The 17036-nt window shown below is 40.2% G+C and overlaps 1 protein-coding gene across 1 annotated transcript in view; it reads right to left on the reverse strand.

Annotated features, from left to right (window-relative positions):
• The window catches only part of LOC122542775 (BTB/POZ domain-containing protein 7-like), a 74383-nt gene that overhangs the window by 49531 nt on the left and 7816 nt on the right, over nt 1-17036 (reverse strand). Inside the window, exons 2-4 of the mRNA XM_043680808.2 lie at nt 14254-14445; nt 6559-7623; nt 395-603 (exon numbers count right to left, since the gene is read on the reverse strand). Coding sequence (XP_043536743.1) covers nt 395-603; nt 6559-7623; nt 14254-14335 — 1356 coding nt within the window. The 5' untranslated portion in view covers nt 14336-14445. The remainder of the gene's footprint in view (nt 1-394; nt 604-6558; nt 7624-14253; nt 14446-17036) is intronic.

The following is a 17036-nucleotide window of genomic DNA, read 5'->3' on the forward strand; positions in this document are numbered from 1 at the left end:
ATAAACTATTTGCAGAACTGTTGAAAAAGGAGGAGGAGGAGGAGTGGAACTAAGCTGGTAGATCTTTCAAAGAGATGACACAGAAAAGATAGGCTTGAAAATAATTTCCTGGATGATTTTTTGCATTCAATGTCATTTCGATTCTTTATTCACCTCAAATTGCTGACACCACCAGAAGCAAACTAAGATAGATAAGTTTCATTCTTGTATTACAGATGTCAAAACTCTCCTATCAGACACAGCCCCAAGTAAAAATCTCAAGCATTTTTTTCTAAAATTCAACACAAATCAAAATTGCTTGGGGCACCATTTCTCTTTAACACATTTCTCTAAAGAGAACTTGAGGTTCCTGAAGAAAATCTGAACTTTACTAGTTACAGTGAGGGTCAAGTACCTGCAGGTAATCTGACTGGATGGCAGCCATCAGGTGCTCCTTGCTCAGCTCATAGAGAATGTCAGAAGTGATGACGTTACTGAACTCCTCACAGAGGAAATGCAGCATTTGCCGATGGACCCACTTGGATCCATATGGTTGAGAGCTCCACTTCAGAATAGCAACTAAAGAGTCCAGAGTGACACTCTCAACAATCAGGTCCTCACAGCCTGCGCAGAGAACAAAAATGTGAATTAGAACACTAGAACAGCAAAACACTTAATACTTAGAAAACCAGTGCCTTTGTGATCAATCGAAAACCATATCCCCTAATCCCTTCTCTATGTAGGAACATCTTCCTTTGCCTTTCGAATCTATTTATGTTTGCGTCGATACTCTCCCAGTTAATTGATTTCACAGCTCACTCATCCTTTGTGGAACCGCTTGGCTAGCTTAATAGAGTTTTACTGAAATCACCCATTGTCTCTCTGCCAGCATTTAGAGCAATCCATGCAAGTTCCATTCTCTTGTCATTCCTACACGTCCTACAGCTTTGTGAACAAACGTCTTTCTTTTGGTTTTGTGCTGAAATACTGAACAGCCTTTTACTTCAATCATATTATACACACACATACACTCTTTAGAAAACCAAGGCCGCCAGAGAACAAGATCCTGACAACAAATCTTTGCACAGAGAATGCTGTAGATCACAAGATGTTCATGGATAAGGACCCCCATCTAAGAATAAATAAATTCTCCCCATAATGTCACACGTTCTAGTTTCTTTACTTCTTGAGGTTTTGACTCCATATCTGGCTTCAAGGGTTGATTCCAAGAACTGATTATTTCTAGTGTAAATACCCATCTTAAAATTATCTTTTGAGTTTGAACCCATGTCACATGGGGCACTATAAACTGCCCAATGCTTACTTTGAGGTTTAATACCGAATTAATTTTTGCCATATATCCAATGACAATTTAATATACTTTTAAAGAGAGCATCTTGCAGAGAATACCCTTTCAGGTGGAAAACCCAAGTTTCCCCTGCTTACTTCGACTTTAAGGGCCTAGGGACCAACACCTGGCTCTGCTCTCCACAACCTCCACCACCTTAAACGTCTCCCTTGTTTCACAAAGACTGAAACCATACAGAATAGCTCATTGAACAAACCTACGTCCAGTCACGCTGCTGTCTTAGCAGAAAGGTTGGCTCCAACTTCTTCTAACTTGTTATTTAGTCTTGAGGCACTAACTTTACAGGGCAATGTTTTACACCAACTCTGCACCTTCAAAGTCTTGTTTCAAGCTTATCCTTAATCATTTAGATACTGCTCGCTTTGACTATGAAATATATATATTTAGATACTGCATTCCACAAAAGAATGCAGTAAAAACATTCATAAAGTATTTTTTTCATTTTATGCAGCAAATGTTCTTTTTAACTGAATCCACTTGCTACAAAAGCACACTGGTTTTGAATTGGGCTTCCAGGTCAGCCTGCTGCAAGAGCAGATACAGTTGGAACACTCCCAATTGGCCAACTAGGTTCCTGATAAAAGTAGGTTAGTCGCAATCCCACAGAACAATACTGGACAACAACGTGCATTTATATTTAGTACATTTAAAGTGTCACAACATCTCAAGGCACTTCACAGGAGCACAAAAAAAAACTGACACACCATCACTTAAGGAGATTTCAGCACTAAAAGCTTGATCAAAGGAGTACACTTCAAATAAGATCATTAAAAGAGGCAAAAGAAGAGTTAGAGAGGTGCGGAGCGGGAACATAGGATTTAGGAGGAAGAGTAGGCCACCTGGTGCATTGAGCTAGTTCTGCCATCCAGTAAAATCACAGTTAATATGGTTTCCTGTTGCCACCAACCTACCCCCTTCCCGGAGCCTCAGCAACTGAAGACACAACTACCAAGAGTGGAGCAAAAGAAACAGGGATATTCAGAGGCCAGGCATAAAGGGAAGCAGAGTTCTTGGAGGGTAACAGGAGTTTGCCAATACAAGGAGTGTCAAGGCCACATACTTTCAAACAAAGGATCCATATTCCATTCAGTAACCATTCCTGACAGAGTGTTAATAAAAACCAAAGGTAATCCTAAGGCTTTAAGTACAAATTACCACATAAATGCAAACTTTTAACAAATATAAAAATATGCCTCATTCCGTGCAACTTAGAGAAATGAACATCTGAGGTGGTTCCTCACACTTTAATGCAAATTCAGTTTGTTTAAAATAGAGAATGCAATTGCTCATGCGCACATACAAAGCACCAGTGGGTTCTCATAACAATCATTTAAGTCTCTTAGGCAAACTGTCAGTGTAGTGGCATTAAATTAAAGACTAACTTAAGCCAAGCCACGATCACAGCTCAATTAAAAGACTTTCATGTGGAACTTTCATCAAAGAACTTCTTGGAAGTCCAAGTGAACAAGCAAATTCAATTTCATTAACTTCTTAAAAAGTCATGATATATTTCATAAACATGAACATTCCTTTCAAGACTTTCTAAAAAAATTATTAGGTTATGTCTAACAGCTCTTTATCTCGCCCATCCCTTAGAAAGCTTCCCTTTGCCTCAGTAAACTTGTGAATCTGCTGGTGTCTGTTACACATATAAGTATTACACTTCGTTGCTTCCAATGAAGGCTCAGAAACCTCCTCACGAGGGCATGCACTCCCAATGTGAAACAAGGCCTCAGAGCCACCCCCTAACCTAGTTAATCTGAGGATGCACATACCCAAAGAAAGGAAATGTACTGGGCTTTAAATTAATTTGGGGGAAGGGCGCAGGGGGGAGAGAAGAGGAGTAGGGAGTGGGGGTGTTTAGGAGAGGGGAAATATAAACTTGCAAAGCAAGAGATTATGATAGTATTACAGGGCAGCTATTTGGATAATGATACGCAGAACAGAACAGGAAAGGACAGAGTATACAAAGATAGATATCAAAGGTAAATAGGGTCAAAGGGAAAAAACAACAGTAAACAGACAAAATTAATCACTTGAGCACACAGTGCTCGAAACAGCATTAAATGAATTAACAGCCCAAATACAGGTTAATGAGTAAGATTTTATAGCCATTAGGGAGACATGGTTACAAGGAGATCAAAGCTACATATTCAGGGTTAAGTAACTTTTCTAAGTATGGTCAGGAAAGGAAAGGTGATGGGATAGCTTTGTTATTAAGGATTGGAATACGTATGAAAGTAAGAAATGATAGTTAGTAGCTCACAACAAAGTTATAGCCCAGTGACAAAGAAGGATTCTAAGAAGGGATGAACCAAACATGGTAAACCAGGAAGTTAAGGACAGCATCAAATAGCAAGTAAAGAAACTTGTAACGTGGCAAAGATTAGAGGTCAGTCATAAGACTGGGAATGTTTGAAATATGAATAAAAGACGTCAGAAATTCAACTCTGTCTTAACATTACTTGCAATTTAATCCTCAATCAGCGAGAGCTTTTTAAACATATGAAAATGAACATAGCGGCCAAAGTGAACATAGGCCTTTTTAGAGAATGAGGCTGAAGAAACAATAATGGGGTACCAGGAAATGGCAGAGGGGTTGAATAATTACTTTTTAATCAGCCTACACAGTAGAAAACACATAGTATTCCAAAATTATGAAATAAATCAAAGGACAAAAGGAGGAGATGAAATAAATATAACTTTCACTAGCGAAAAAATACCAAGGAAACTAATGGGGCTAAAGACTGATAAGTTCCTTGGATCTGATGGGACGCACCCCAGGACATTATAAGAAAGTAGCCACAGAGACAGTGGATGTACTGGCAGTAATCTTCCAAGAATACTTAGTTTGTGGAAAAGTCCCAAACAAATTGGAAAACTGAAGTACCACTTTTATTCAACAATGGAAGGAGGCAAACAAAGTAACTTATAGGTCAGTTAGTTTAATATGTGCAATTGGGAAAATGTTAAAGTTTATTATAAAGGATCTAATAGTAGAATTTTATAATATATAACATAATCAAGCACAGTCAGCATCATTTTCATAAAGGGCAAATCATGCCTGACAAATTTCTCAGAAATCTTTAATGAGATAACAAGCAGGACAGATAAAAGAAAAGTAGTAGATGTAATGTATTTGGATTTTCAGAATGCATTTGATATGGTATCACATGTTAAGCTATTTCATAAGATAATAGCCCATGTGTTGGAGATGGTATATTAGCATGGAGACAGGATTGGCTAATAGGCCTCATAAATCACAAAAAGCTATCATGTAAATTCAGCAGGCAAATAGACTGATGGCCTTTACTACAAAGGGAATGGAATATAAAAATAGGGAGGTCCTGATAAAACTATACCAAAAGAAATAGGAACAAGAGTAGGCTGCTTGAATCCGCTCTGCCTTTAACAGGATGATGGCTGATCGGACCCTTTTCACATCCACTTTCCTGCCCTTTTCCCATAACCCTGGATTGCCCTACAAATCAGGAATCTATCTCAAACTTAAATATACACAAAAACTCTACTCCCAAAGCTCTCTGTGGCATCGAGTTCCAGAGACTCTCAACCCTCAAAAGGAGAAATTCCTCCTGTTTGCAGTCTTAGATTGACACCCCTTAATTCTGAGGCTATGCACCCAGTCATAAATCCTCCCATGAGGGGTAAACAATTTTCAACATTACTTGTTAAGCCTCTTAAGAATCCTTTTTTTTTTAAAAACGTGTTTACCTCTCATTCTTATAAATTCCAATGAGTAGAGTCCCAGTCTTTTTAACTGTTACTGTTAAGATAATCCCTCTATACTGGGGATCAACAACCTTTTTTTGAACTACTGCAATAGAAAGCACTATCTGGAATATATGAATAGTCTGGTCCCCTTATCTAAGGAAAGATGTACAGTTGTATTAGAGAAATCTGGAGAAAGCTCACGAGATTGATTCCAGATACGAAGAGATTACCTTAAGAGGGGAGATTTTGTACGTTGAGCCTATACTCAGTTTAGAAGGAGGCAACCTTATTAAAACATATACAATTATTAGGGGACTTGACAGGGTAGATGCAGAGGCATCTCCTCCTTGTGGGAGTGTCTAGGATCAGAGGACACATTCTCAGAATAAAGGGTCATCCAATTAGGACACAGATGAGAAATGACTTGTCCCAGAGAGTTGTCAACCTGTGGAATTCCTCACTGTAGAAACTGAGTAGTTAAAGAATATGGTAAGCTGAGACAGACAGGTTGCTATATCAGTAAAGAGATCAAGGATTATGGGTAAAAGGTAGGAAATGGAGTTGAGGACTATCAGATAAGGCATGATCTCACTGAATTGTGTAACAGATTCAATGGGTCAAATGGCCTTTTTCTGCACCTATGTCTTATCATCTTAAGCCCTATTACTTCAATCAGTATTTGAAACCACAGTTCAGTTTGAAAGGGGAAAGTTATAACCCACTTCATGCCAGAAGCCAAAAACAATGATGTTACAGATTGAAGTAAAATATGGAGTAATTCCACAGTAAGTCAAACCAAATGGCAGATAGTAACTTTGCCATCATAGAATGATACAGCACAGGAAAAGACTATTCAATCCTTTATGTAGGACTCTTTTGAAAGAGCTACCCAATTAATTCCACATTCTCCATTTTTTCCTCATAATCCTGCAAAATTTTCTCTTTCCAGCATTGATTAAATTCCCTTTTAAAACGGAATCTCTTCCCAGCACCCTTTTAAGATGGTGCATTCCAGATCATCACCATTCACTACATGATCATTCCCCTTCTGTCTATGTCCTCTAGTTATGAAACCTTCTATTCTAATGTTTCTCTCTTGTTTTGCTTCAACATTTCAAGCAGTTTTATCAAATCTTATCAGTGTCTCTATTCTAAGAGACAGCAACTCAAAGTTTCTCCCAACAGTCTTTTTATCCCTGACATAATTTTAATAAATCTCCACTGCAATCCCTTGAAGCTCTTCACATCATTCCTAAAGAATAGTGCCTAATAAAGGAAGGAAAATTTCAGTTGGAGTATAAGCAGTGTTTTGTTAAGGTTTAATGTTACCGCCTTGCTTTTGCGCTTTCAGCATCTCTTTGTAAAGCCCAAGGATCTCATTTGCTTTTAAACAACCCTACTAATTTGAATTGTTAAGATTCCACTGATCAATCCTGTCCACACCCACAGAACATCAACAACTCCTTTTCCACCCTTACCTTGTGCCAGCATATCAAACTCAATGAAGAGAGCTATATGGAACAGCTCCATAGCGCTTTCCAGTCGGGTCTCACTGTCCTTCCCAGATTCATCCTGCACTTCTCTTAAGCTGCCAGTTGATGGGCTGAAAGGCAGAACCAAGTCCAGATCAACCAGGTCCGTGTACATGCAATGCAAAATAACTTTTGCATATTTCTTTGGAATGATTGCTTCGTTCAGCACAATCCTAGCTGGAGTCTGCAAGGTCCGGTCTGTGGTTTCTTCACCGGTGCGAATGCGCTTCTGGAGGAGGTTGCGGAAGAATGGAGAACGAGCACACAAGATGGCCTTGTGACAGCGGAACTCTCCCTCTAAGCAGCATCCTTCAAAGTTGTCAGACGCATCGGGGTTAGAGGTAAAGCTTAGGACTGCATCATAATAGCAGGAGCTCTCCAGGAGACTGTAGATATCGAAGTGAAGTGCATTGGGCATCCCGAACTCTTCGCTGAGACGGACCAAAACGTCAACGTTCTTAATTTGGGAATCTTGCATGCCAAATTCTCCACTATACAAGTAGTGCAAAAGAGATGACAGTATTTGCATGTCTATTCCAACAGTGCTGATGTCCATGACTAGCTCAGCACGGTCCAGGTTGGACAAGAGGAGAGTTTTGAAGAAAGGACACCGGGCTGCCAATATAGCACGGTGTACAGGAAAGCACGTACCTTGGAATACCAGGTCCACATCTGTACAGTACTTGAACTGATACAACTTGGCCAGGTCTTCATTTAACCGGCTGGCCTCTGGCCTGGCTACACACGCCTGAATCACCAGTTCCTTCACAGCTAGTGCGGCTTCATACTGCTTCACCAACAGACCTACATCACGCACGTCCCAACTGCACAGGAGCTCGCGCATGTGTTTCGCATGGTCAGCCGCCTTGGCTGACTTCCGCCGCCTAAAGAGCTTCTTCTTCAGCAAGGCGAGGTTAGAGCTCCGCTTCTTCTCACGTTTATCCTGGCTGAATCCAGAGATGCAGAACTTCCCCTCTGGCTGACATCCAAACTGAGGATGCGAAGGAGATTCTGTCCAAGAAATAAATTAATAACAGGTTAGATTAGATGCCAAAAGCATAACAGAACTAGAGTGTGTTTTGCTGCAACTGAGTTGAGTGATAAAATATTATTAGTGCGCCAGATAGCCCCGAGAGTCTATTCCACTATTCAATAAGATAACCACTCGTGGTTTTTTTCACCTAATGTGATCCGCTTGCTTTGGCACCATATCCTCATCTAGTAATAATCATCAATCTCATATTTAGAACGATTGAGTTAACTGGAATTTGCTGATTTTTGTGGGAGAAAATTCTACACTTGCACCAACCTGTGTGAAGAAATGTTTCCCGCTTTTGCTCTTGAAGAATGTGGTTCGGGTTTCAAACCCATGTCCCAAATTATTCACGAGCAGAAAAAGTATGTCTTTAGCAAATCTTTTCATAAAGTCCTTAAAAAGTCAAATCAGATCACTTGAGCTTCTCTATCAGCAATGACAAGCCTCTCCTTATAACCCAGCCTTAGCAACATTTGGTGAGTCAAAGGAACTCAAAAGTGAGAGCGCCTCTGTTCTATGGGATCTTTTGCATCCGAGGCAGGCATGGCCTCGGTCTAAAGTCTTAATTGAAAGAAGGGTTCCCCAATGGCAGCACTCCCTCAGTACTTCACAGAGTTGAAGTGCTGAATCCCTAAAGTGGACTTGAATCCTGATACTATGGGGTGCTGCAACAGTGCAAAGAATGGCTGTGATTTGGAAAAACACACAGAGGATTGCACAGTCCCTCAAGCCTGCTCAGCCATTTAAGAAGATCATGACCAAGCCTTGACATTAACTACATTTTCTTCCATCTGATCCCCATCTCCCCAATTCCCTCTGGAGTCCAAAACCTTACTGCACCCAGGGTTGAAAAATCCAAAGACTGAGCGCCCAGAAATCTAAAATTCACAACCCTTCAAGTGAAGAATTTTGTCTTCATTTCAGTATACAATGCCCTATTATCCTGAGACCGCACTGCTTAGTTCTAGTCTCCTCAGCCAGGAAAACACTCAATATCAATCGGGCCAAGCCTTCTTCAGAATCAATAAAATCACCTCCCACCTTGAGAAGGTATAGGCTCATCCCACACAATCTTTCCTCACAGGCCAACTCCTTGATTCCAGGGACCAATCTGGTGATCCTGTGCTGGCCTGTATCTCCTGCAAGTATATCCTCCTTTTAATATGGAGACAACAACCTCTCATGGATATTCGGATGTGTTTGCCTGATTTTTCCTCTGATTCTTTTTAGTTACCTCTTTGTTGTCCCCTAAATGACAAGCATTTCCTTCCTTAGGTATAGCAACAGATTGCAGAATGGTCCAGGTGTGGTCTCACCAAAGCTCCGTACATTGCAATTAGACTTCTTTACTCCTGTACTCAAACCCCACCCCTCCCAAAAAAAATCTCTTGCAATAGACCCCAACATACCACTTGCGCTTCCTAAACTGCTCGCTGCACTTGCAAGGTAATCTTGCCTGTTTGGAGACATACAATTAAAAAACAACATATTGGGGAGATTTAAAGGAAAGATAGAATTTCCTTTGCTTAAACTGTCATTAACTTAGAGAAAAAAAAGTCAGAACTCTCCACTGGTTCTACAAGTTCTTCCAATTTTGAGGAGCTGGAAAAAGAAGAAATCTTTATTTTGTTCCTCCCACACTGTCGTGCACCGTTTCCAATTCTGTTAAATTCATAATCAAACACATGCTGAGGTTTTTGGCGCAGGGACAAGCCTTCCATCTGCAGTTGCTATATTCAGCACTCAAGAACATTAGCTCTCATTTTCCACATGCCATTGATCAATCAGCAAGGCGCTTGCTGCCACGTCGATCACCCCTCCCCCACAACTACCACCACCCTCCTCCCCAACCCCCGCAGAGCTCCTCTTACTGAAAGACCAAGGGTGCCTCATGAGTAAGTGCTGCCAGTCATTTACTTGGGCACCAATGCAGAAACTGCAACATTTGCTTCATGAACCTTTTCCCTTGGTGATGACTGATTCTCAAACTAGTGCTCATTAGGAGAGAATTAATCAAATCAATTCTGAAAGGGGCAGTTTTAAGCTGCCCATAAGATACTAGATTAAAACTATTTAAATTCATTCCACGCAGAGCCCATGATCTCTGAAGAATTTTGCTGTGTGCAGGCAGTTCCTTTCCTAATAACCAGTACCTTTAAAATTTGAAGATGACATACTCAGCAGGTCAGACAGCATCATAACTGATGAACGGTCATCATTGACATGAAATGTTAACTCTTTCTGCAAAGGCACTGCCTGACCTGAAATTCCCATACTGCTCAGCAAGTCGGGCAGCAAATATAGATAAACAGATTTAACGTTTCAGGCCGATGATGACCTTACATCAGATCGGAAGCTTCTGGACCACGTTCAGCACCTTCTGTTTTCATTTCCACTTTCTTGCATTTGTACCCTGAAATGGTTTTCAATATTCAAGGCAGGCACAATGTTTCACGTGCAACAAAGTCAACATGATAACTTTTAGGCTACAGCGTAAACACGCAACTCAATAGGAACACTGTGTACGATCCTCACCTGCTGATAAAGACACATCTCACAGCGGTCTGAACTAAATATGAAAGCCAATTTGAGAGTTTGAAGTTCAGTGTCTAATGCACAGCACCACACACAGCATTATTTATTCCTAGTCATAAAAAAGTCACAGGCAAGACATATTCTACGGCTAAAAAACACAAACTTATGAGGCCTGAAGCCCAAAAGGAAAATTAAACATCAGAGAAAACAAAAATATACACACTCATAGTACACAAGTTGGAGCTTGCTCCAAAGCAGTAACACATCAAAAGATTAGAGAAATAGAATAAATCTCAGCAAGGAATCGCAAAGAGACCAGGTGTAATCAAGTGATTCATTCAATCCCTGAAATATTCTTTATTTATGGAGAAGTCTAATCTGTGGAAGGGCTGCTATTATTTCCAGTAAGTTCTTGTTTGCTTCAAAAACACAGCATATGGTGGACTAAGGCATCAGATTAACATGATTCAGTCTGTGCTATGAACTAAGTCAATATGGTGCATAATTGTTTTTAAAATTACCTGGTCATCCATCTTATTGTTCCATGTGTGGTGCTGTTCATGCAGAAAGGCTACTGCATTTAGCTGCACAATAAGAGTAACTCAATGTGGACAGGGCATTTATAAACAGAAGAGGTGAGGCAATTATCAATTTTAATCAACAACGATTACTGCCCAGGAAGACAAGTACTGTACACACTTTGACATTAGCTGAGGATTGAACCTCATTTTTCCTAACAAGAGTGAAATACCCTGGGAAATGTGATACACAGATTCATGCATAAAAAAACAGCCATCTGGACAAGACCAATATTGAAAAGAACTTTTTTTTTGTAGCTCCCTTCACAACCTCATTACTTCTCAAAGTGCTTTACAATCAAAGTGATTTTGGGAGCTGTAATCACTGTTAGCATGCAGGAAACACACACAACAAGATCCCATAAACAGGCACTAAACAGAATCATAGAATCTCAACAGTGTGAAAGCAGGCCATTCAGCTAACGTGTCCACACCAGCCATCTGAAGAGCACCCCACCCAGACTCACCCCCCCTACCCCACTGCTGGATTCCCTTTGGTCAATCCACCTAGCCTGTACATTCCTGAACAATATATGGCAATTCAGCACGGCCAACCTGCACATCTTTGGAATGTGGGAGGAAAGGAGTTGAGACTGTGGCGCTGGAAAAGCACAGTAGGTCAGGCAGCATCCGAGGAGCAGGAAAATCAATGTTCTGGGCATAAGCCCTTCATTAGGAAGGAAATGTGGGAGGAAACCAGAGCACCTGGAAGAAACCCATGCAGACACAGGGAGAATATGCAGACACCACACAGATAGTCGCCCGGGGATGGCACTGAACCGGAGTCCTGGAAGGCAGCAGTGCTAACCACTGAGCCACTGTGATGCTCTTTCTAAAATAAAATATCAGGAACTAAATTTGGGATTATCCAGTCTCCGAGACATACTACCATATCACATGGTGTACAACCGTACAGGAGGCCATACAGCTCACTGCACTTGTTCTTGCTCAAACAGTCTTTCTCCAGGAGAGAATGGGATGGGATAGAAAGATTGGAGAGGTGATAAAAATAACATTAATCACAGCACCTCTGATATGAATTGCTTGCACCATCAAGTTGCTAGCAGTTAGAATGAAGTGTCAGATTTACAAAGCTCACAGTGAAGTTAGTTGAAACTTTATTGCTGGAACAGCACAGCAGGTCAGGCAGCATCCAGGGAACAGGAGATTCGACGTTTCGGGCACAGGCCCTTCTTCTTCCTGAAGAAGGGCCTGTGCCCGAAACGTCGACTCTCCTGTTCCCTGGATGCTGCCTGACCTGCTGTGCTGTTCCAGCAATAAAGTTTCAACTTTGATCTCCAGCATCTGCAGACCTCACTTTCTCCTCACAGTGAAGTTAGTCTGATTCACAATATAAAACTACATTTTGGGACACAGCATAACTGAATTTATTGTCCATTCATCGTTACTGAAGTGGTGAGCCACCTTCTTGAGCCACTGTGGTCAAAGTACTCCAATAATACTACAGTAGTACCTACATAGAACATACAGCACAGAAACAGGTTTCTCAGCCCAACTAGTCTGTGCCCAACTGGAGTATATTTCCTCATCTAAATCTGCCATCATAAACCTCTACTGCCTGGTCCTCATAGGTTTGTCTAGCCTCCCCCGAAATGCTATAATTCTATTCAATTTAAACTATCCCTGTGGTAATGGGTTACGCATTTTAATCACTCTTAGGTAGAGAAGCTTCTTCTAAATTCCCTGTTGAATTTCTTTGTGAGCGACTTAAATTGATGGCCTTTAGTTATGGTTTTTCCCCAGAGAAAGGAACATTCTTTCAGCACTCGCTCAATCAAAATCTGTTATTTTATAGAACTTCATTAGGTTCCTTCATTTTACAAGAGAAGAACCATTCATCAAAGCATCACAACAATGACTATCAGGAAACCAGGTCATCTAAGTAGCACACCAAAACCAAACCTAAACATGCCCTCATGTGCACCTTGTAATAAAAGAAGGAAATAATGCATCATTATTGGATAGCAATCAATAATGACACGTCCTCTCCCATATTGTCAATACAACATTATCATCCCTCCGAGTAGCCCAAATGGGATTAACTATTTCATATTTAGCTGCAGTTCAATATGAAGCTCCCTCATCTTTGGGTCAGCAGGTGGTATGTTTGGCCTCACTCCAGAAAATTGAGCACTAATGGGAAAATCCTGCAATTCTGAGGTGACATATTTGGGATGATATCCTAAAGTGAAGCTCCAACAGCTATCTGAAGTTTAGGCAAGAAACCCCTCAGCACTATTGTAAAGATCAACAGGAGGTATTCTCCAGTGTCCTGTCCTATATTTACACCTCAGCCAACATGATCAAGGAATAGATTTTTTGACATTATTACAATGCTGTTCATGGGGGTTAATTGTGTATCAGTTGGATGGCATCTTTGCTACACTACAATAATTAATAGACTTGGAAAAAAAGGTATTCTCACTGGCTGTAAAGAACTTTGGAGATGTCCTGATGCTGTGAAAGGCAGAATTTAAATGCAACTTTTTAAACAAAATACAAGAGTTAAATCTGGGATCATCCAGTCTGGAAAGTTTGTTACATTACATGACATTGAAGAATGCCAAGAAGTTCACTGTGCCCATGCCTATCCTTTCTAGAGTCTTCCCTGCTCCTTTTCACATAGCCCTGAAAACAGATCTTTTAAAAGCTTTTAAATCCAATTCCTTTTTGAAATTTACTACTTAACCTGTTCCCTCTTGGGGAGTGCCTTCCAGATCACAGCAACCTGCTGCATCACAAAAGAATTTCTCCGGGAATTTTGTCAAAATTGTTAAATCTGGATCATCTAGTTATCAATCTGCCGACGAGAGCAAACAATCTCTTCCAAGTACTCTTAACTAATTCTCTCAATTTGAACACTGCACTTATTTTATTAACCCTTGACATTCTTTGCTCTAACTCGACATTTATCAAATCTTTACCCAGTAAAAAACCAGAGAATTAGTAATAGGAACATGCACTTTGAAAAGCTGCTGTATCGGGAGTCACATCTGGACAGAAGGCCATTCAGCCCCTTGAGCCTGACTTGTTATTCAATAAGACCATTGCTCCTCTCTCTCACACAAGCAGAAGTCACACGATACCAGTTTATAGTGCAACAGGATTATTTGAAATCATAAGCTTTCGGAGCACTGTTTCTTTGTGAGGTGAAGTCCTTAAGTAGTGCTCCGAAAACTTGTGATTTGAAATAATCCTGTTGCACTATAAACTGGTATCGTGTGACTTCTGATTGTGAGAATGAGAGGAGCAATGATCTTACTGAATAACAGGTCAGGCTCAAGGGGCTGAATGGCGCTGTGCGCTGTTTCTTTGTGAGGTAAAATCCTTAAATGGTGCTCCAAAAGCTTGCGATTTCAAATAAACCTGTTGAACTATAAACTGGTGTCATGTGACTTCTGACTTTGTACACCCCAATCCAACACTTCCACATCATGGCCCCTCTCTCACAACATGAAATAAAATTCTTACCACCAACTGCATTGGAAGATTGTGTTTTCACCCCAGCTGTCGGACATGATGGATACGGGTAGGTAGAAGCATTAACACCCATTTTCTTTGTACACACATGGCAAGAATCTCATAAGATAGTCTTCTTCCACTCGGCAAGCAACTTCAGCTGTCTACTGACAGAGCACCATTACACCACATGAAGGAGAATTCCTGAGGGGGGAGAGATTTAAAAGATAGATCAGCAATTTCCTCCAAATCTACAATGGTCATACTTCGTTCTAATGAACCACGAAGTAAAATTATGAGGCCTACAGTGCTTACACCAATAGTTCATCAAATGGAGATTATTTTTGAGATGGAAATAATGTTATATTTAATATAAAGCTTAAAGCTACCATATATTCAACACCATTAATTTTTTTAAAAACTGGTCATTTCTCATGTGATATTGTGGGATCTGTGCATAAAGTGGCTCCCAGATTTCACAAGTAGAGAAGTGTACTGAATCTGTAATGACCCTCAGTTAGACCAAACTTTACAGTACAGCATTCAGTTCTCGTTGCCAAATTATAAGCTTTTCCCCCAGAGCATAAGAGGCTCAGATGACCTTAATAAGGTTTCTAAAATCGTGAGGGGCATGGATAGGATGAATAGCCAAGGCCACTTCCCTAGGGTAGGGGGAATCCAAAACTACAGGGCATAGAGTTTTAAGGGGAAAGATTTAAAAAGGACCGAGGGGTAACTTTATCATGCAGAGGACAGTGCATGTATGGAACAAGCTTCCACAGGAAATGATGGAGGCTGGTACAATTACAACACTTAAAAGGCATTGGATGGGAATATGATTAGAAAGGGTTTTGAGGGATGTGGGCAAAATGCTGGCGAACAGGGCTAGGTCTGATTTGGATCTCTAAACAGCACATATATGTTGGACCAAAAGGTCCATCTCGGTGCTGTATGACTATGATACTAGAAAAGGTGCCAATATGATTTACACAAGTGACACAAGAAATGTGTGGATATGCATACCAGGAACAGATGGATAGGCTGGGTCTCTTATTTATATTTCAAAAAGTAATGTTGAGGGATGACCTAGAGGTCTTCAAAACTCTTAAAGACTTGATAAAATGTGAGGAAGAGTCATCAAGAAATCCAATAGATAACTCAGAAGAAAATTTCTTTGCTCAAAGAATAGTGAGAATGTGGAACTTGTAACCACAGGGAGTTTTTGAAGCAATTAGTATAGATACATTGAAGAGGAAGTGATAAGGTTGAAAGAGTCAATTTAGATGTAGAATGATTGAGAAAATGCAAGTAAAGCAGAAACACTGGCAAGACTAGTTGGGCCGAATGGGCTGTCTATCCTATGAAAATGTTGATCAAACTAACAGGTGATGGTATTTTAAAAACATCCAGTTCACTGGCTGCAAAGTACACAGGATTGCACTGGAATTATAAGAGGAATTGTATGAAGGAAATTGGTTTCTTTTTGCTGTTGCAATCCACGCATCCTATTTTGAAATTTTCTTTGCCAGATGTAACAAATCATTTAACTGTCCTTGTAACTTGATAATTTAAAATTAAAATAGAATGCAATTGTATTTTACATCAGTTCAGATAGATGGCTAGATTGGAGAAATTAGACCTTTTTCCTTGGAGAAATTATGGCTGAGATTTGAAAAAGGTATTCAAAGTCATGAGGTGTCTGGACAAAGCAAACAAAGAGAAATTGTTCCCACTGATGCAAGGATCAAGAGCAGGATTTAAAGTACAGTAAATGGTGAAAGAAGCAATGGAGATACGAGGGAAAGCCTGTTCACACTGCAAATTGGTAATTTATGAAATGTATTGCCCATGTATGTGAAGGTAAATTCAATCAAGGCATGCAGGAGGAAATTAGATTGTTATTTGACAAGAACAAATATGCAGGATGACAGAGGTGATGGGAATGGCATGAGATGTATTATCCATTGGGAAAATCAGGCACAGCCATGATGGTCCAGATGACACCTCCATGCTGTACCTTTTCTGTCTAGTATTTATACATTCTCCCTGGCAAATAGAAAGCAAACCATTACAAAGTAAATTCCCTAACTCTTTGCAGGGGTAATGGTGATGGGAAGCAAGATTACAGTACTGTCAACCACCTCTCAACACAAAACAAATCACTTCTAGCACTCATAGGGGTCCAGAATATGATCCACTCTTGGAATGAATGACAATCAACTGATTACAGGCCACATGAGTTCTCCCTAGTTTCCTCCTTTCATCACTGAATCTAAAAGACAATTTGAAGTTTTACATGAGCTGCCTTTCAAAAGTATGGACGAGACCTCAAACATGAACCATATCAGTATAGTTTAGCATACTATTCTATGAAAACACCAGGGAGGATATAATTAAACATGTTCCTGCCCTCATCCTATTCATGTTTTCCAATCAAGCTTCACTGGACAGTGATCAGAAGCTCTGAGAGTGACTTTCTTCTCCTGCTTTCCAATTAAGATCAATTAGCTCATCATAGATTAGTTTGGAATACAGGTTTGGTTTGGTCCATGAAGCTCAGTATCCAAGCAAATACAGGGTTCTGCGATAACACACCTTTTGTTAATGCAAATTCGCTGAACCATGTTTGAAGAATTGGGGATGCTAATTCTAAAGCACAAACTTTTAAAACTTGTGTTGGCTGTAATACGATTACATCACTAACACTAAGTGCTGCATCTAAAGTGCGATTTTTCTATAATGCAAGGTTGCACAAGAACACAAACATCGCGTTATACAAGAACTACCTGTAGTGC

Source organism: Chiloscyllium plagiosum, unplaced genomic scaffold (assembly GCF_037043375.1).
Source record: "Chiloscyllium plagiosum isolate Xiang-an unplaced genomic scaffold, Cpla_swu_hap1 HiC_scaffold_47, whole genome shotgun sequence".
In the NCBI taxonomy this organism is placed as follows: domain Eukaryota; kingdom Metazoa; phylum Chordata; class Chondrichthyes; order Orectolobiformes; family Hemiscylliidae; genus Chiloscyllium; species Chiloscyllium plagiosum.